Raw genomic sequence first — 21,573 nt, forward strand, 5'->3', positions numbered from 1 at the left:
TATTTTTAAGTTGTTATAAATCAAATACTTTGTTGGAGTTTTGACATATTGGCTATAGGGCTTCTTGTTTGAGAAACAGTTGAAATAAAACACCTTGACAGCACTTGAGTAACTTTTTCCACACATGAACTGGTGCGTGCAGCTGCTGGCGGGCAGGGGTTAATGAAAGCAGGTTAAATTGTGAAGAAAGATGATGTCTTACGTCTGTCATGGTGGGGTACTTGAGGGGGGCTGACAGTTTCTGCTGTCCATCCACATAAATGTAGACGAGACTCTGGCCGAACGGCCTCTTCCCAGGAACATGCACCACGCCGATGCTGTGCTGTAAACCACCACAGTGAACTCTGTCATCAGCAACTGGGTTAATAAATAAAGAGCTGGACAACACTAGATTACCAATTATTCTCATGTTGTTCTGTCTATATAGTCAAAGTAAGAGATACTGGCCCCACCCTGTGAGTAAATACGAGTGTAAATGTGATGCAACCGCAGCAGACTCACCCAGAGAGAGTCGCAGAAGCAGTAGTCCGGCAGCATGACGGTGACGTACTCCTTCTTCGTGCACACGGCCACCACCAGCACTCCGGCTGAGCTGATAAACGCTTCAAATCCCGTCCCTCCAGGGGTGAAAAAGCTGTACAGAACCAACCGTTGCGTGTTTAAGCCCGTTTCCAAACAGTGGAGTATTCCAGTTCACATTCAAGTTTTTACCTGCCACTGTTCATGTAATAATTGCTCGGGGGTCATGTTCTGGGTCTCTGGAAAGATCCTGGAGACAACTTCTGTTGTAATAAACGCTATATAAATAAAATTGAATGGAACATTCAGACTTTCTATAAAGTTGTTGATGCGTTTTGGACACAAAACTAATGATGAGCTCCAACTGCACCGGCTCTACTCCTGTCAGCCCATCGTGGAATTAAGTATTCAACCTCCAGAAAAGTCCTTTAAAACTGCAATTTTGATCAAAATGGATGGAGATACTAATAAAAAAAAAAAAAGAGAGATTTTAAAAAGCTGCAGACACAATAACAGGAACGGGTTCGGATGTACTGCCCGTCTCTCTACTCCTAAAAATCTCTGGCTGCTTCACCCAGACAGTCGGTAGCGGCTAGGGCTGGGGATCAATTCAAATCCGATTCTTAAGATTCAGAATCGATTATCAAGATTTGATTTGATTCCGATATCGATTTGGGTTAATGTTATTAAAAATGTTTATTCAGCTGTTGCATGAATTATGTGACTGTAATTATGCAACATATTAATACTAGTATTATATTGAGATTCAACAGCAAGTATTGGCAGCTAATGATGCTGTAAGGACCAATCACCTCCCAGAATCCTGATATAACTGCTTTCAGAAACATTGTGGGTCAGAATTATCAAACAGATCCAGGGCAGCAAACAGAGACGTATGAAATCAGTTTTATTTTTTCCCACATTGCGTTTTTATTTTTTCCATTTTCGGTCTATTTCGGTTTTTAAGTTTTGAGAATTTGGTTTTTAGCATTCTATGCAAATGTAACCCCAAGACAGTATATAAAGTAATGAAATATAGACAATTTATGCAATTATAACTGAAAACTTTAATGTTTTCATACCTTTAAACATATTTAAAAGGCAAAAACATAGCAACAGTTATTCTTGTGTCCAACAAAACATTCCTTTTTTAGGCATAAACAAAAAAATACCAAAAGTTGTAATGTAATGATGAAATAAATCAATCTTTAGACATACGAATCAAATTTTAGGAATTAATATGAGAATCGATTTAGAATCAGAAAATCGATTTTTTCAACACAGGCCTAGTAGCGACACAGACTGACAAACAGTGAAAAGAAAAGCGGTCTGTAGACATGGACCTCTCACCTGTACAGCTGCTTCCTCTTGTCTTTGCTGAGCGGTCCCAGCTGGTCCTGGTCCAACGACAACCAGGCGAGGAAGCTGAAGGCGGAGCCCGGCCACCGCTGCACCGTGGGAACCACGATGCCGGCCATACTGGGGGACAGATCAAAGTACTGCATGGCGCTCTCCAGCCCCTGCTTGCGGACCATGGCCAGCAGGGCCCTCAGGGCCGGGCCCACATGCGGATGTGGCTGGTTGGGCTCGGTGGGCCTGAGGAGACGCAGGAGTCCCGACAGCTCCCTGGCACTCAGAGACTGCGAGCCCAGCGAGCCCACCAACCCGAACAGGCTCTCGGCGCAGGCCCTGTGCAGACGCTCGTGGTGCTCCAGAGCAGCTAAGGCTCGCATGACCATGGCGGCGTTGACGCAGGTGGAGCGCGTCTGGCGGTTGAGGCAGCTGAGCCGGCGGACCCAGTCGGCCGTGAAAAGCTGCAGCTCCGGCGACTCCAGATCTGGCAACCACTGGACCAGAAGCAGCAGGGGCTCCACGTTACTGATGCCCAGGAGGCCTACGGAGGTATGCTCCCCCTCCACCGCCTGGACACATAGAAACACAACCATGATTAGCATCATACTACGGAAGAGTATTAGGGCCAGGCAGGAGAAAAATTTAAATATAATTTTAGAGGAGGAAGATTTTTTTTTTCATTATGCACTTCGAGAAAAAAGTCGAAATGTCGAGAAAAAAGTCGAAATGTCGAGAAAAAAGTCAAAATGTCGAGAAAAAAGTAGAAATGTCGAGAATAATGTTGAAGTACAATTTCGAGAAAAAAGTCAAAATGTATTTCAACTTTATTCTCAAAATTTCTACTTCACAACATTTGGACTTTTTTCTCGAAATTGTACTTCAACATTAATCTCGACATTTCGAGAAAAAAGTCGAAATTTTGAGAAAAAAGTCAAAATGTTGAGAATAATGTTGAATTACAATTTCAAGAAAAAAGTTTAAATGTATTTCAACTTTATTCACGAAATTTCGACTTTATTCTTCAATTGTATTTCAACATTAATCTCGACATTTCGACGGTTTTCTCGAAATTGTATTTCAACATTAATCTCGACATTTCGACTGTTTTCTCAACATTGACTTTTTTTCTTGAAGCGTACAATAAAAAAAAAAAAATCTTCCCCTCTCAAATATTTTTTCTCCTGCATGGCCCTAATACTCTTCCGTATCATACTGGGAGACACTTGTTTAAAAGAAAGAAAAGAAGCAGGCAACAGGTGAAGATGATGCATCTTTTACCATGTTCATCAGCTCTTTGAGAAGGTGTCTGGACGGCTGGCCAAGAGAGATGAGCACCTCGAAGAGGTGATTGTAACCAATTCGCTCCTTAAATACCTCCTACAGAAGAAAAAGAAACTACATCTCAACATCAGAGCACTGAAGATTCCTTTCATCTTTTCCTGAATGTGGGCGTGCCACAAGGCTGAATGCTGGGCCCGATTTGTTTTTCTGTAAGTAAGTAAATGGACGTAAACAGAAAACAGGAGAGTAACCTTTGCAGCTGGTGATTTATGCATCACTGTCGTGAGAGCTTTGATGGTTGCTACAGCAAGGGAGTCCAGTCGCCCTTGAATAACCTGAAAGAAAAACACATAAGTCACTCATCCACCACATCCCCATTTCTGCTTCTTCGTCATCATCTTCTTTTAAATAAAAGAGGCAGAGCAGTTATTCAAGTCAATTTCAGGCATAAAAATGTCTGTAATTAACTTGATTATTCCACATCTACAGTTTTGAGACATGAAAAACAGTCTTAATTTGGATAAGTATAACCTCAGTTGAACAACTAGACATGTATATTACACCGTGTCATCATGTATTTAATAAAAACAGAGTCCAAATTCAAAAGGGACTGGCTGGCAAAGCTAATTACATCCCATAGCTTGAACCGCCCTCAGTAGGAATAATTTTCTGTATGACATCAGTTTCTACGGAAGAGTATTAGGGCCAGGCAGGAGAAAAATAAAAATGATATTTTAGAGGGGGAAGATTTTTTTTCATTATGCACTTTGAGAAAAAAGTCGAAATGTTGAGAAAAAAGTCGAAATGTCGAGATTAATGTTGAACTACAATTTCGAGAAAAAAGTCAAAATGTTGAAAAAAAAGGCAAAATTTCGTGAATAAAGTTTAAATGTTGAGAAGGCAAAATTTTGACTTTATTCACGAAATTTCGACTTTATTCTAGAAATTGTATTTCAACATTAATCTCAACATTTTGACTTTTTTCTCAAAATTGTATTTTGACATTAATCTCGACATTTCTATTTTTTTCTCTAAGTGCACAATAAAAAAAAAATCTTCCCCTCTCAAATATTTTTTCTCCTGCATGGCCCTAATACTCTTCCATAAGTATCTGACATCACGGGGGAGGAAGGTTTTTTTCAAGCTTATCCTGGCCCTTTACATCGATTTTCTTTTCACTATTCACACATGCACATTCGCACCTCAGCATCATATATTCACACTGTGCACATATTTTTTTACAATCATGCTGCAATGAGCACATAATGGTGCTGGCTGGGTTCTGCCTTCCAGCTGCAGGACAAATGGCCTTGTAGTTCTTCCCAGTTTGATGCACAGCAACAATTTCTCTGCTCTTGTAGCAGCGGTCACACCACATAATTGGATTTGGTAAAAAGCACCTGGCTGCTACTTGAGCTACTAGTTTATAAGGAAGCATAAGGTTGGGTTTCTACACGCTGCTTCTGCTTGTGCTGAACTAATAAGATGTCACGTATCGACGGGTGTTGTTCATCTGAGGTTGTGTAAAATCTGATAAGTGATTTTTGTTCCTCAAAACCTCAGAGTTGAAATAGGGTGTACTTACGTTTCACACAACTGTACATTCTTATTCACATTGATGTTATACGTGGACAACCAGCATGCAAACAATTAAAAGCCACAAGATTTGTGATGCAAAAATGATCAAATTGTTTAAGGCCCTTAAAAACAAAGAAGCTATTACACCAAACAGAACAAAGGTGAGTCTTCAGTAACCGCCTCCGAGTTTGATTTGAATCAGTTAGTGAGTGGAAGCAGTCGGTCACTGCGTCAAAGCTCATACAGATGTTCATAGTGACGTAGTGTGGTCTTTCTGCTCCAGCTGAAGACAACAGTCACCGTAACAGAGTGAGGATGTGACTGAAGCAGGAAGCTCACATGCATGCACACACACGGTGAAACCAACCACAAGAACCTCCTCTGCCCCCAACACTGATAATACACACACACACACATATGCAACTCATAAGACACAAGCCAAACCAAGACAAATGCATCTCCGTCCAGCTCTGTCCGGCTCGGGCCCAGTGTGCCAAGTGCCACTTTATCCAATCAACAAACAGCTTGTGAGTTTCTGACAGTGAGTCTTGGACCGGCTGGAGAGGGACTGTGGCAAAGTTTCACCACTTGGGTCATTGTCGCACAGTGCAGCCAACCTCAAATCAATGGACTTTGAATAAGCGCAGACAAGGTTGTCATGGTAGCATTCCAGTTAAACCCCATAGTGTACCGCAGGGGGGGAACAAAATATATATAAATGATGGAGGGGGGTAGTGAGGGTGGTTTTAGGGAGGTGGGGTGACCAGGGCCCAGGAAGCGTGAGGAAACGACGGATAAGGAGCCACCCCACAGCAGGAAAACTGTATTCAGTGCTGTGGTTCTGTTGATGAACTCTTCTCTCATCTGTCTTCTAAGTAAACAACATGCTTTCACCCACCAGGTGAACAGAGGCTTCTTAATGGTGGCATTGAAAATGATTAAAGCTTAGTGGCTTAAACCTGACAAGCAAGTTACAGCAACTGTCTCCAGCTCTTATTACAGCTTCCCAACAACAACACAAGCACACTGGTGTGTGTGTGTGTGAGTGTGTCCTAATGGAGCCTTCACCAACTATATCCACATAACTCAGATCAATGGAGGGATTATAGCTGATACAGGTGGCTGTGGGAGCAGAAACAGTCTGAAGGAGGATGAAAACTGCCGTACCCTGAGGGGGAACCAGGGGCTCTTATACGGAAGAGTATTAGGGCCATGCAGGAGAAAAAACATTGGAGAGGGGAAGATTTTTTTTTATTTTGCACTTCGAGAAAAAAGTCGAAATGTCCAGATTAATGTTGAAATACAATTTTGAGAAAAAAGTCGAAATGTCGAAAATAATGTTGAAATACAATTTCAAGAAATTGTCGAAATTTCGTGAATAAAGTTGACATTTCGACTTTTTCTCAACATTTCGAATTTTTTCTCGAAATTGTACTTCAACATTAATCTCGAAATTTCGACTTTTTTCTCGACATTTCGACTTTTTTCTCGAAGTGCATAATGAAAAAAAAATCTTCCTCCTCTAAAATCTTGTTTTTATTTTTCTCCTGCCTGGCCCTAATACTCTTCCTTACTCTTCAGTGCTGGATGATTCAATTAAAAGAGCTGTGGTTGATGACGGAGGCCCAGACTGGTGACAAATTCATTAAATCATGCTCTACTTCTTTTTTTTTTTTTTTGTGAACTGATGTAAACTGCACGGGCCCCAGACGTGACGTTAAGATGGACAACTAACTTTTCATCATCCTATTTTTCTTGTTAGCACAAGATCCAGTTAGAAATATATAGAGCTGAGGCAGTTTGGGGGGTCATGCTGTGGAGTGGCCGTGTGGATCAGATGGGGTAGGGGGGGCGTGAGATGGGGGGGAGGAGGGAGGGGGCTTTCTTGGCGGTACCTGAGTGTCACTCTCTCCTGTCTGTAACCTGTTGTTGGTTATATCTTTCTGGTCCTTGTCTGCCACGGTGCACCTGGCATTAACCAGCTGACAGACACACAGACACATAACAGGTCATCATAGTGTGTGGGGAGGTGGAGAAAGAGAGAGAGAAAGAGAGAGAGGGAGAGAGAGAGAAACAGAAGAGGATACATGGGAGGGGAGGAAGAATGATGCGAGTGGAGGAGAAGGTGGGATGTTAAAAGCGATGAGCCCTCTGCTGGGGGCCCCTGTGAGGAGGTGTGTGGGTGCTCCAGCCTTGCTGTGAGGAGGGAAACATGCGCTGTTTGCAAAATGCTCCCTGTCGCTCTGAAACCTCAACAAGCGCTCAACATGACACGTTGCATTGGAGTAGAAATGTCCAACTTTCATTTAAGCATTGAAAAGTAAAGCCGAGACATTATCCTATGCAGAACTGGCACTCTTCTACGTGGTGAGACGGCACCACGAGATCTAAAATACGACAATCTGTAGATAAATGTACGGATCAGAACACAACCGCAAACAAGCAGCAAGCTGCACTTCACACAGCGAGTCTCGGGTATTAGTGACTAGAGCAGCCTTTTGGACCTTTTAGACTAATGGCGCTTTTACACTAGTACCTACTCAGCCCGACTCGACTCGCCTTGCCTTCGTTTCTTTTCAATACCCAGATCAGAAGTAGGCGGGTTGGAGTGAAGCTGCTGTGACGTTTGTAGCCTTGAGCAAACATGGACTGAGAAAGCTCCTGGTATATGTTTTCATTCCTCGTGGCCCCATCTAGCTCTCTCTGGATATTTTCCTCAGCCACCAGGTTTAAGAAGGTCTCCACCTCGGAATTTGACCACAGAACAGATTTCTGTGCTGCCATTGTTCTTTGAAAAAAATCAACAAAAAGCCACGAGTCGCTCTTGAAATGATGTCACATCCTGACTCAGACATCTGATTGGCCAACCGCCTGACCAATCGGTGGCATGTAAGTGTGATGACGTCAGATGCCGGATTCACACTGAAAGCGCCACAGGCATCATAGGCGTCCGTTTGCCATTAATTTTCTATGAAAGCTCACTGCGAGAGACGTCGGTGTCCACAGAGGCTTTGGAGCCGTTCAGAGCGTCAATTTGAACTTGAGAAATCTCAACTTTATGCAAATGAGCAGCGCCGACGCCGAGGCAGCGTCCAATCACAGACCGGGATTCCCGAAGCAAGAAGCCTCAATGCACGTTGTACTTTCATGTACACACAAACTTATACTTATTCACATGCACACATGAGCATAGCTGTGCACTAGATACATTAATTCCTGATAAAATAAGTTATCTTATCCAGCAAACTGACATTTTTGCTGATTTGACTGCCGTTTTTACCTGAACTGCTCATGTGAAACACGTAAATGATGGTTGAGGAGCTGGATGGTCCCAACGATTTTATGTGCTACATTGATCCAACGCAAAATAATTAAAAACCGTGCTTATTAATCTTAGCTTATTAATCACAAAACACAGTTTAAACATTATGACCAAATCCGCTACGACCCGTTATGTCAGTGCTGCTCAGTGCTGCTCACCGCAGACAGACTGCAGCTTCACCGGGACCAACGACTCCCCAATGGTTGGTGTTGATCCACAGACCAAACTTGTTAAGGAGCATCAAACTCACTCTTATCTACGCGGAAATACCGCTAAAATATAAAGGCTTCCCAAAGTGTGATCCATGGTGAAAGAGGAAACTGAAGATGCGCAGCTACAGTACATATAGATATATGTAGACTATATGCACTTTGTTCCCTCCAGTTCTGCAGCGCAGCTTGAAAGCTTGAAAGCCCTACTCGGCACATTAGACCCCTAGTGGAAAGGCGCCAAACCGAGTGGAGGCGAGTCGAGTCTGGCTGAGTAAGTGCTAGTGGAAAAGCGCCATAAGATGAACGACATCCACTGAGCGCCTGCTGATATCTACCGAACAGCAAACCTCATCAGACGCTGCTCCGGCTCTTACCTTGCTATTCTGCAGCAGCCGAGTCAGATGCTCAAAGCAGTTGCTGTTGAGGAAGATGGCCTGCAGGACGGGCCTGTCTGAGCAGAGGAACATGTCCCTGATGGTGTCTGACACAGGAAAGAGAGCAGAGGGACAGTTACGCTCCTCCTACCACAAACGTGTTGTTAGTAGGGCAGTCAGTTTAGCGTGTCAATTAGATTCATTAATTACACTGCTAATTAACACGTTATGAAAATTAATGCAATTCATTATGAGTGGCAAAATGCGCAAGCATTTTAAATTTGGCCCATTGAGAGACCCTTAGGCCACTTGGCAGGTCACTTCCCTCCTGCGTTGCTAGTCAAACAAACAAAGTAAGGTGAGCGAGGCGAGCAAATCTTTGCTAGGACCTTTGAACGGCAAGTTTATGTATAAAAAGAAAGAAGACGGGACTATCAACAAGAACGCAGTGATTTGTACATTTTGTAAAAAAGAATTTTCCTATCACCGGAGCTGCTCCAGTACGGAAGAGTATTAGGGCCATGCAGGAAAAAAATATTTGAGATGTCGACATTAATGTTGAAATACAATTTTGAGAAAAAAGTCTAAATGTCAAGATTAATGTTGAAATACAATTGCAAGAATAATGTCGAAATTTCGCCTTTTTTCTCGAAATTGTACTTCAACATTAATCTCGACATTTCGACAATTTTCTCTACATTTTGACTTTTTTCTCAAAGTGCATAATGAAAAAAAAATCTTCCTCGTCTAAATTATTATTTTTATTTTTCTCCTTCCTGGCCCTAATACTCCTCCGTAACTCCAACCTGAATTACGCTAAACATGTCAGGACAAGTTCCACTGTAAACGTTACAGTGCTTGAATTGCTGTATTGAGTCAGCTTTAGTTTTAATTTTGAATCTGCTTAAGTGCCTATTTGAGCCTTATTTTTTTTCTGAATTTTATTTATTTAACTGTATTTGTATTGCATTTTTGAATAATGCACCGAACCTAATTGGTTTGCTGATGTGCTTGAGCTTTTTCTTTTGAATTTCATTTATGAAACACACTTCACCAATAAAAATGTGGATTTCAGAGAAATTTTACCAGATGTGGTCTAAGTGGACTGAAACCTGAGTCTGAGTTTTGCTAACTTGACAAAAATAAGGAGTGAGATCAAAATGTGTTTTGTAATATGATATATTGATATTATCTGCAGCATGATCTTTACTCATTCTGCTTTGTGTGTAATTTTCTGTATGTAATATTTAAAATGAGAAGCTTCCCATGTTCCATGTAAATATTTTACAAAGAAAATTGTGGGAAGAGCCAGGAGGCAATTTGGACATCAGAAGTTCTACAAAATGTCATGCCAATGTTATGTTAACTTACTTGAAGTGATTTTGACACTATGTAAATCTGCATCTGTAAAATCAAGGCTTTTCCAAATAAAAATGTGGATTTCAAATCTTGTCTTCTTAGTGTATTCAATTGATTAGTCATGCACTGCAATTTTGTAATGTCCTAGAATTCTAATTCTTTATTTGGAGACCTTTAGTTGATATGAGATTAAAATGTGATTAATTAGATTAATTAATTATAAATCCTGTAATTAATTAGAATAATTTTTTTAATCGCCTGACAGCACAAGTTGTTAGAAGGCTCTACTGTCAGTGATTGTCTCTACCTAACATGTGCACTTGCAGCGCCACAAAGCGGCTCTCCCAGTGCCGGCCCAGCGTCGGAACCCGTCCCTTGGCTTGCTGCTGCTGCTGCTGCTGCTGCTGCTGCTGCTGCTGCTGCTGCTGCTGCTGCTGCTGCTGCTGCTGCTGCTGCTGCTGCTGCTGCCGGGCGGCGACCACGGCCGCCGGGTCCGAGTTGAGCAGCTTGAAGTAGTTTTCCAGCACAGAGGCGATCTCCACCTGCCGCTGGTCGGAGCTGGAGGCCAGCAGGCGTTGCACCACCTCCCTCAGGCAGCCCAGGGTCAGCAGGGCCTTCCGGTCGGGCGCCTCGCTGTCCCAGTCCTCCGCCTCGTCCGAGGAGCAGCCGCCCGTGGAGCAGTCGGCCAGCACCCGCATCAGCACCTCCATGGTGGCGGGCGAGATGGCGAGCAGAGCGTTCCTCTGGTGGAGAAGTAGAGGCGGAGTAAGAGTAAGACCTCACACTTTTATGACACAGAAATTAAGAAGGAAATCTCACTGGAAGGGAATGATGTGATTGAGGTGTTGACAGGTGCTTATAAACAAACTCCTTTAAGAATTGTCTCCAAACTGTATAAAGGTTTACTGAAGCAACAGGGAAAAAATACAATGTACATAAAAGCGAAATGGGCAAAAGAATTAAACAGAGTTGTCAGAGGGGGATTGGGACTCCATGAATAAGACCAATACACCTCAACTATTTCCAAAAGATGGAGGGAATTTGGTTGGAAAAATTGAATTTGTTTTTTATTACTCCAAAAATTAAAGATAAACAACTGGGTGAGCAACAATATTGCTGGAGAAAGTGTGTGCAATGGAGTGCCAACCACTCTCATATTTTCTGGTCATGTAAGAAAATGCAGGCATTTTGGGATGGGATCCTAAGAGCCATGGAGAAAGTTTTAAGATATGAGATCCCCGGGTTATTTACTTAGGACTGATACCAGAGGATGTAATAAATGAAGAGGACATATACATTTTCAAAATTCTATCTCTTGCGGCTAAGAAAGCCATTACAAGAAAATTGGCTGAAGATGGATTCACCTGGACTGAGCCAATTGGACATTGTAGAAGAAATACGACCAATGGAACAAATTACCTACAGCCTACGACTTAAAACAGAGACGTACTTAGCAAGATGGACAAAATGGCATTATTATATAAGACAGTAGTGTCTCTCCCCCTTGTTTTCTTGTATTGTTGTATACCTGTTTTTGGTGTTGTTTTTCTATTATGTCTGAAAATTGAAAAATAAAGTTTAAAAAGAAAAAAATAGAAAAGAATAAGACCTCAGCTCGGCCCCGCGCTGCTCTCTCAGCTTCAAGCCTCACCTGATCTCCAGCGACGATGGCCCCAAACAGGTGCAGCAGGCAGCATTTCAGACTTTCCTTGAGGTGTTCGCTCTCCTGGAAGCACTCTGAAACGAGGACGCATTCAAACATGTGAGTTTCATGAAGAACTGATAAACTGCAAAATGACAAAATACAGAACTGCAGCTCGCAATGGAGCTAAAAATACAAATGCATAAACTGTATGTAACCAGCAGTCAGGCTGGAGACTTTGTGGACACGTGGATGTGGCCCATATGCATATTTTCTGGTCTTGCCAGAAGATAATAAGATATTGGGATAAAATATGGCGGGGTTTAAGAAAAATTATAGGATACGAGATTCCCAAATCTTGTAAGATACTTTATTTGGGAAATTTGACACAAGAGATAATACAAAAAGAGGATGAATATCTTGTTAAAGTTCTGCTATTGGCAAATAAAAAAGCAATAACAAGGTTATGGAATAAAGCAGAACCACCGACCGTGGGGCAGTGGCTGAGCACTGGGTAAGAAATATTTGTAATGGAAAAAATGACATATAAAACTACGATTACAAGAGACAATTTCAGGAAAAATGGGGAAAATGGACAGATTATAGAGCATAGCAAGAGGACACCACCATCACCACTGGACAATAAGGACATTGATACGAGAATAATTGCTTTGTCAAGTATGTAAAACCTGACACTGTAATGCTGACGGACTTTTCATTTAAAAAAAAATAAGTAAAAAAATAAATAAATAGAGTGTATGCATTGACGTCACTTCCCCACTGGACCAGCCCCCTTACTCACACTGAGTGGCAAAAATGGCTGCAACTAGTGGAGAAGACGTGATAACAGCCGATTATGGGCTTAAATTAAAGGCAGTTGTACTTGACAGTGACCTGTACAGTTACCCCAAGAACCAGTGGTCCATGGACATTAATATTTCGCCACGAATGGAGTTTCCTGATATTTCTATGTACTTAATTTCTACGCCGGGGAAAGACACGAAGCAAAGCTTGAAGGCATACAAAAGTCTTGACGCTTGGTCCGACTTCAAGGCAGGATTTGTTGGTGAAATTAAAGTGATGAGGACACCGAACTTTATGATTTGACCCATTTATGTTAGCTACCCAAAAATCCAACATTACCTGATACAAAATGGGAATCACAAATCCACGTTTCGGTGCCTGGAATCCAGTTTTTTCTGTGAATTGCAGCGATCCATTTGTCTCTCTTAAGCTTATTTTTCGGCAGTCTGTAAAACGATAACTCCGATTTCTTAAAAATTGCTAAATCTATGAGTACAGTCGATCGCACAACAGCACTTTCTCATTTTAGATGTTTTCAAGTTGCTCAAACTGAAAGTTTACGCTGCCACTCAGTCTTTCTGCCACTCAGTGGGCGTAACCCGCTGTGAAGTCGCATCTGTGACGTCATGCGCATTCCCTCTATAGAATGTGACAGTTTAAGTTTCTTTCTCACTGTTGACCAGACTCTCAATGTCCCCCTGATCCATCTCTTCTTTAACTTTTAACCTTCATCTCCCTCGCAAATCCACGTTTCGGGGTCTGGATCCAGTTGTTTCTGTGAATTGCAGCGATCTTTGTCTCTCTTAAGCTTATTTTTCGGCAGTCTGTAAAACAATAACTCAGATTTCTTGCTAAATCTATGAGTACAGTCGATCGCACAACAGCTCTTTCCCATTTTAGTTGTTTTCCAGTTGCTCAAACTGAAAGTTTACTCAGTCTTTCTGCCACTTAGTGGGCGTAACCCGCATCTGTGACACCATGCGCATTCCCTCTATAAATACAAATGCATCCAAACAGAAACTCCAACAAGGGCAGCTGATGTGAAGATAAGCCGGGTATCAGTGCAGATACAAACAGCCCTGGAGTAACCTCCGGGTCATGCCCTGTCATCTATTAACTCATCTGTCAGCAACTGGGGACAGGAAACCCGACCACTGGGCCCTGTGACGTCTTATCCTACTACATCGTAGTAAAGTGTCCCGCACTTGTAAATGAGCTGAACCAAAGGCATCTCTTCAGTTCTCCCACAAGTACTTGAAACAGATGTCCACATGCCGTCTATCTAGCGGAGCCCTGAGTGTTATCTTTCGTGGGAAACCACAACAGCCGCGTGGACGACGCAGGACAGAAGAGAGCGTTTGTTCAAAATGGCCGGCAGCGGCGCCCAGCAGGCTTGACGGGCACCATTCCCTATCGTCTCATCTCAACGCCTGGCAAACAGACCGAGGGCACAAAGAGAGGATTCAGCTGGACCCACAGAGGGAAGAGGAGGAGGCTTGTGGAGGAAAGAGCGACGGCATGAGAGCGCTTGGGAAGGATCTGTTCATCCTTCATCCACATCTGTGAGGCCGAGGAGCAGGAGACCCATCAGTCACAGCGTTAAATCATGTCTGAGGGTCTCCAAACTGTATAGAAATTTACTGATTTAGTGGCTGCGTTTACATGGGAAATTTAATTCCTCTTTAATTCAGAATTAAAATTAAATCCGATTTTAAAATGAGTAAAAATTACCATGTAAACACCTAATTCCGAATGAAAATGCCCATTCCAAATTAAACTTAATTCCGAAGTAAGTGGCTGGTTTATTCTGATTTTAAATCCGAATAGAATAATTCTGCGATCATGTAAACACTCATTCCACTTTAAATTAATTCCGGTCTTTCTGCGCTGCTCGTTCCCTCGCCCGTCTGTCGCCATGACGCTTATATTCCACACTGGGCTTGTTTAAGAAACAAAGTTTCAAGATGGCAGCACGCAGTAAACGGTGGTCAAGAGCAGAGACCATTTATTTAATAAATAGCTTGGAGGACCTGGAAATAATTAAAAGAACAGATGGCAGGAAACATAAAAATTGTGAGCTTTTCAAAGTTGTAGCAGCTAAGTTTGTTTTTCTTCCAGTAGACGTAACTTCCGGTCCGTCCCCCTATCCAATCAGAACCTTCCCAACCCCCAGACCTTAAGAGGAATTGGATAAAGCCGATCAAACGTGTTTTCCATATAAACCTCAATTCAGAATTACTATTTCCATGTAAACTCAAAGGAAAATAGTTTAATTTGGAATTATTTAATTCGGAATAATTAATTCTGAATTAAAAAACATCATGTAACCGTGGCCAATGTACATAAAAGCGAAATGGGCAAAATTATTAAACAGAGTTGTCAGAGGGGGATTGGGACTCCATGAATAAGACCAACACACCTCAACCAGCTCCAAAAGATGGAGGGAATTTGGTTGGAAAAATGTAATTCGTTTTTTTTATTACTCCAAAAATTTTAAATAAACAACTGGGTGAGCAACAATATTGCTGGAGACAATGTGGGCAATTGAGTGCCAACCACTCTCACATTTTCTGGTCGTGTAAGAAAATACGGGCATTTTGGGATGGAATCCTGAGAGCAATGGAGAAAGTTTTGGGATATGATATTCCTGAAGATCCCTGAGTTATTTACTTAGGACTGATTCATGGCACCAGGCCTCAGCTGCTGCCGTATCAGTGTAACAGCTTTACTATCCACCCGCGGATGAGCGAATGAGAGTGAAGGTGGAGGGAACGGACTTACGGTAGAAGAAAGGAACGAACTCGACCGTGAGCGGAGCTGCCTTGTACTTCTGCCTGCTCCTCTCCAGCTGCTCCCTGGGGAAAAATACAAAAACAGGTTGAGGAAATCATTCAATCTTCTTGGACTAAACCAAACAAGCAAAATCTGAGGCTCTGTAAGAATGTGGGAAGCTTCCAGGTAGAAAACTGAGTTATCCAACAGTTTAGAGCAACCAAGTGAAGTATTGTGGGAGTTCGGAGCCTGAAACGCACCTTTAATGTGATTTGCAACTGGCTCACGTTGTGTAGTCAACAGTACAGCTTTTGTGAGAGATACTGGACTCTGTGATACCAAGTAGCTGACCTTAAATCTTCTCTAAATGCACACCTCTGCAGATGCTTGCGTCGCTTCATTCAATAAAGTGATTAGGGCTGGGGATCGATTCAAATGTCAAGAATCGATTCGATTCCGAGTCTTAAGATTGAATGAATGAATGGTCTTTATTTTCTTTAAACATTTTCTTGAACTTGTAGATAGAACTGCACATTTTTAGGTCATTGTCACAACTATTCCATATTTCTCTTGCCTTAATTGATGTACATCTCTTTTTAATATTAGTTCTTGCTGTCGTCATCTAAAACATGAGTTTCCCCCTCAGGTCATAGCGGGTTTCTTTTATTTGGAGCAATTCCTGAATGCAGTTTGGAAGCAGTTTCTGCTGTGCTTTAAAGGCAAATAAAAACAGTTTTCTTCTCTACTATGTCATGGAATTTTAGTATTATATTTAATAAAGAGATTTGTTGGTTCTTAATAGTCAGATCTATTAATTATCCTTAAAGCTCTTTTCTGTAATAAGATTCAGAATCGATTATCAGGATTTGATTCGATTTGATCCGATAATGATCTGGGTTAGTGTTATTAAAACAGTTTTTTGAGCTGTTGCATGAATTATATGACTAGTTATGCAACATATTAATACTAGTATTATATTGAGATTCAACAGCAAGTATTGGCAGCTAATGATGCTGTAAGGACCAATCACCTCCCAGAATGCTTTGCAGAAACATTGTGTGGGTCAGAATTACCAACCAGATCCAGGGCAGCAAACAAAGGCCATATGAAATCAGTTTTATTTTTTTACCACATTCCGTTTTTATTTTTTCCATTTTCTGTGTTTTTCAGTTTTTAATTTTTGAGAATTAGTTTTTTTAACCCCAAGAAACTATATAAAGCAATGATAACTGAAAACTTTAATGTTTTCATACTTTTAAACATATTTAAAGGCAAAAACATGGCAGTAGTTATTTTCGTGTCCAACAAAACATTCCTTTTTTTGGACATGAACAAAAAAATACCAAAAGTTATTTGTATGAAATAACTAAGAAATAAATAACTCAAATATGCCATTCAATATTCATTTAAAGTGCAAAAAAAGAAAGAAATTGCTACAGTGCATGTGTGAATTAAATGAGGCGGCTACTGGGAATAAACTTCACCTGGCGAAAATGTAATGATGGAAAAAAAAACATAAAAAAAAAATCAAAAAAAAAAAATCGATCTTTCGACATACGAATCAATTTTTAGGAATTAATATGAGAATCAATTTAGAATTGGAAAATCAATTTTTTTCAACACAGGCCTAAAATTGATTCATGACATTTACTGTGTGACCAAGCTTTATGTTGACATTTTCTGCTGTCGAGTGTCAGCAGTGTCGCCGTCTTGTTGTCATGGTGAAATGCAATTTCTGTTACCCGCAGGCCCGATGCCTCCAGTTGCGGTACGGGTCGTACAGGCTCTCGCTGAAGGCCAGCGCGTGGCGGACGAACTCCTCCGCCTGACTCTGGTCCACCATCTCCTTCTCTTTGGTCTTGCTCTTCAGCTGCAACGACACACACCAACAAGCCGCTGTTACAGGATGTAACATGTAACCATAACTCAAAGAGTAATCAAGGAGAGAGGGCAGAGTCAAACCTGCTGAATATACAGTGTTGTCATGGTGATGATGTGATTGATGTAAGAGCAGGTGCCAATCTCCTCGACGTTGGACAGGTTCCTTTTCGAAGGAAGGCAAGTTTATTTGTATAGCACAATTCAACACAAGGTAATTCAAAGTGCTTTACATCAACATTAAAAGCGGCGAGACACAATTAAACCGTAAATAACAAATAAAATGAAATAAACTGATAAGAAAAAGAGGTAGAATAATAAAAAGCACAAGTTGTTAAAAAGTAAGGCCAGTAGAGTACAGCAGGTACTCATCTCATTCTTACAATGGCAAGAATTACGTTTCTATACGGTCAAAACGTACAAAGACCGGGTCAAATACAGTATTAAAAAAGTAATCTGTAACAATTCATACGGTGAATTAAACCAATTTGACAATTCTATGCCACAATACCTGTTTCCAGGTAAAAAGATAAAAGAAGAGTACATGACAACTATGTTTCTGGAAAATTGTTTATATTTTTCTTTTGCAGAAAATATCTCTAATTCCGGCATCTGTAGTTCTGACCTGCAGGTGATGATGAGGAACTTGAGCAGCAGCAGCGCCAGGTTCTGCTGCTCCGCCTCCAGGCCATCGGAGGCTTTTTGCACACACTGCAGCAGCTGGTGCCGCAGGACCTGCAGGATGTTGTCAGGGAGCAGCGTCAACACCGGTGGGACCTCCTCTGGCCTGGAAGGAGAGAGAGGAGGGAATCAGGAAGCTGGAAAAACTGGAAAACTCAGAAACGTCATCAGAGCCAGAATAAGCATCTCTGAACTCTCCATTTTTCATTTTTTATAAGTATCTCATAGCCTTCAATTTTGTCCATCGTTCTTGTAGTTTGTTGTGCTGGTCTGACCCCCCCCCCCCCCCCCCCTTTTTTTCTTTTTCTCTTCTGTGTATGTTTGCAGGCCGGAGCTTCAGGAGCTGCAGTCCCCCCCTCTGATCATCCCACTGCTGCTTCCACCTGTCTGTGTAGATGTCTGCTATATGCCTGCACCCCCCACCACCCTATCATTTCTCTGTTCTTCATTCTCTCTGTCTGTTCTCTCTTTTCCTGCTCTGCCCAGTCTGGCCTCCGGCAGGAGGATCCCCCCTTATGACCCAGGTCCTGGTCCAGGTTTCTTCCCTCCTAAAGGGGAGTTTTTCCTTGCCATTGTTTATGTAATAATTCATGTTCTGGTCTCTTGAAAGATCCTAGAGACAACTTCTGTTGTAATAGATGCTATATACTGTAAATAAAATTGAATTGAATTGAACCTGCTACGTGAATGTTGCAGGTGTAAATGATGGAGGTGCTGCTGCAATGAACACGAGGACTACACAGCAGGATCCTACATTCACGTGTCAACACAAATAAAGAGATAGCCTGACCAGCTAACCTGGTTCTTCCACGCGGCAGTGCCAATAATGCAGGCCAAATTGCCTCTGGACTTTAACCGGACAAACGAAGCATGTCACAGTTATTATGAGCAGCGGAAACTCCTGCATGAGTCATTGCATGAAGCGCTGCTGCAAATGCTTCGATACAGGTAGAAACAGGAAGGTAAACAAGTGGGATCGGCCAGGCTGGATAAGAGAACCAGCTGCAACAAAAATCATTTTTCAGCTGTTATTTAAGGTCATATTTGTGTGTTCATGCTCTGACAAGCACCGCTTCACGTTAACTTCCTCGTAAACTTTAATCGGTGCATTGTCTAAAGGCTTATCATCTACTGGGAAGAAAGGCATATTAGGGCTTCAAATCAACCAGTTTCGTAAGGAACAAACTGCAACTTTATGAGGGGAAAAAAGTAGTTTAGAATAACAGGAACAAATCCACCATCAGCCTATATCAGCTCAAATGTTTCACCAGTGTCAACAAACACAGAGTTTAATATTAAGCTGAAACTAATACACATCTGAAATATTACGGAAGAGTATTAGGCCCAGGCAAGAGAAAAAATATTTGAGGAGGGGAAGATTTTTTTTTTTATTGTGCACCTGGAGAAAAAAGTCGAAATGTCAAGAAAAAAGTCTAAATGTCGAGATTAATGTTGAAATACAATTTCAAGAATAAAGTCGAAATTTCACCTTTTTTCTCAACATTTCGACTTTTTTCTCGACATTGACTTTTTTCTCAAAGTGCATAATGAAAAAAAAATATCTCCCTCCTCTAAAATAGTATTTTTATTTTTCTCTTAATACTCTTCCGTAGAAATATAGTTATGAATGTTTGGAGAAAAGAATTGATCAGAAATGTTCCTCTTTGACTAAGAAGTGCCTATTGTGATATTCACACACTCAGTGATGCATTTTAAAGTTATTTTCTTGTACAAATCAATCACAGCCTACGTTATAAAAACATTTATTAAGATGACAATCTGCCGGCGGTTACCTGGAAGGTGGCTTCTCGAAGTCCACGTCGAGGCACTGCTCGTAGCAGCCGATGAAGTTCTCCAGCCATATCTTCAGGTAGTCCGGATCCCTCTGAGAGGTGAAGAGACGGAGAGAAAGATGGAGAAAAAAGGCAAAAGTGATGAAAGAGTGTGAGTCAGAGCGATGAAAGAAGAGAGGGGGTCACGAGACGGGGCAGCACGGTTACCTTCGTTGATAAAAGCTGGCCTGCAATTTGAAGCCTTTTGTGACTGTGTGCAGCGTTGCAGCTGAGAGGTTTGGGAGTAAGAAAGAGACCTTTGTGACGTTCACCTCCAGACAGCAACAAGCCAAACACTTCGTGTCTCCAGGAGAGAAAGCTGGTCATGGTTAAGTCACTGTTTTTATTGTTTCACCAGGTTAATAACTGAATAGGCCTGTGTTGAAAGAAAAAATAGATTTTCCGATTCTAAATTCTTATATTCATTACAACTTTTGGTATTTTTTTGTTTATGCCCAAAAAAGGAATGTTTTGTTGGACCCAAAAATAACTTGTGCCATGTTTTTGCCTTTAAATATGTTTAAAGGTATGAAAACATTAAAGTTTTCAGTTATAATTGCATACATTGTCTATATTTCATTACTTTATAATATACTGTCTTGAGGTTACATTTGCATAAAATTCTAAAAACCAAATTCTCAAAAATTAAAAACCGAAAGAGACCGAAAATGGAAAAAATTAAAACGGAATGTGGGAAAAAATAAAATTGATTTCCTACGGCCTCTGTTTGCTGCCCTGAATCTGTTTGATAATTCTGCCACACGATGTTTCTGAAAGCAGTTACAGTATATCAGCATTCTGGCAGGTGATTGGTCCTTACAGCCGTCATTAGCTGCCAATACTTGCTGTTTAATCTCAATATAATACTAGTATTAATATTTTGCATAACTACACAGTCATATAATGCATGCAGCAGCTCCCAGATCGAATCAAATCTTGATAATCGATTCTGAATCTTAAGAATCTGAATCAAATTGATACTTGACATTTGAATCGATCCCCAGCGCTATAACTGAATCAGACATTTAAAGGGGACCTATTATGAAAAACTAATTTTCTCTTGCTTTAACATATATAAAGTGGTCTCCCTTCAGCCTGCCAACTCAGAGAAGGAGGAAAGCAACCAAATTCTACAGTGTCTGTACAGCCGCCCGGATGAGCCGTCCAGCGTGATGTGACTTCTACGAGCCGTTCAGATTCTGCGCCCGTCGTTACGTAACGACGGGCGCGATTTACATCGGTTGGCCTCCGATGCGTGAAACCACGCCCACAACTAACTCTGGCTGGAACAACAACAACAACTCCGCCGGCCGGAGTTTCTGCCATTTTTTCTTAGTGGTGTATCGTTATGGAGTCTGTTCGAGCTAGACATGCGAATTGCTCTGTTGTGGGTTGTAAAAACCAACACTTTGTGCCCTCCCCTGCTACGCGTCATTCAGGCAGCCAATCAGCACAGAGCCTCATTATCATAACCTCCCGCCCACTCAGAATCCCGCATAGATAATGAGGTTAGAGACTGGGAAGATAAAGACATGGCTCAGAGGCTGAATTTCTAATTTATTTAGTAAAAAAAATCAAAAGCTTGTTTTTAAGACATTCAAGGCCTGTTTAAAATAGGTATTAGATGCCATAATAGGTCTCCTTTAAGCTTCATATCCGTGGGAACCGTATCAGATCACACGAGACGTGATGCAGCACTTCATAAGTCACGAGGAAGATGTATAGTCAACAGTAAGTGCAACACATGAGTAGAGGAATGTCTTGGGGGGGTTGTGTTTGCATCTTCGTGTTCCCAGGGCGTGGAAGTGAAAGCATGCACCTGTTCGGGGGGAAAACAGGCTCAGGCACATTCTGGAGTTACATTTCTAGTAACCGATGGCTCGTCTACGGTTCCGACATTCCTGCAACAATGGCCCAGGAATGATGGGATGGCAGCGTCGGCCACAGAGGAGGACTGGTCTCTCTT

The 21,573-nt window shown here is 41.6% G+C and overlaps 1 protein-coding gene across 1 annotated transcript in view; it reads right to left on the reverse strand.

The window, feature by feature from the left end:
- The window catches only part of nbeal1 (neurobeachin-like 1), an 87,493-nt gene that overhangs the window by 43,952 nt on the left and 21,968 nt on the right, over positions 1-21,573 (reverse strand). Inside the window, exons 3-16 of the mRNA XM_061715912.1 lie at positions 19,569-19,660; positions 17,720-17,881; positions 17,179-17,260; positions 16,959-17,086; positions 15,226-15,299; positions 11,650-11,735; positions 10,306-10,741; positions 8,640-8,746; positions 6,627-6,713; positions 3,405-3,488; positions 3,151-3,249; positions 1,870-2,441; positions 502-634; positions 203-322 (exon numbers count right to left, since the gene is read on the reverse strand). Coding sequence (XP_061571896.1) covers positions 203-322; positions 502-634; positions 1,870-2,441; positions 3,151-3,249; positions 3,405-3,488; positions 6,627-6,713; positions 8,640-8,746; positions 10,306-10,741; positions 11,650-11,735; positions 15,226-15,299; positions 16,959-17,086; positions 17,179-17,260; positions 17,720-17,881; positions 19,569-19,660 — 2,262 coding nt within the window. The remainder of the gene's footprint in view (positions 1-202; positions 323-501; positions 635-1,869; positions 2,442-3,150; positions 3,250-3,404; positions 3,489-6,626; positions 6,714-8,639; positions 8,747-10,305; positions 10,742-11,649; positions 11,736-15,225; positions 15,300-16,958; positions 17,087-17,178; positions 17,261-17,719; positions 17,882-19,568; positions 19,661-21,573) is intronic.

This window comes from Cololabis saira, chromosome 24, assembly GCF_033807715.1.
Source record: "Cololabis saira isolate AMF1-May2022 chromosome 24, fColSai1.1, whole genome shotgun sequence".
Classification (NCBI taxonomy): Eukaryota; Metazoa; Chordata; class Actinopteri; order Beloniformes; family Belonidae; genus Cololabis; species Cololabis saira.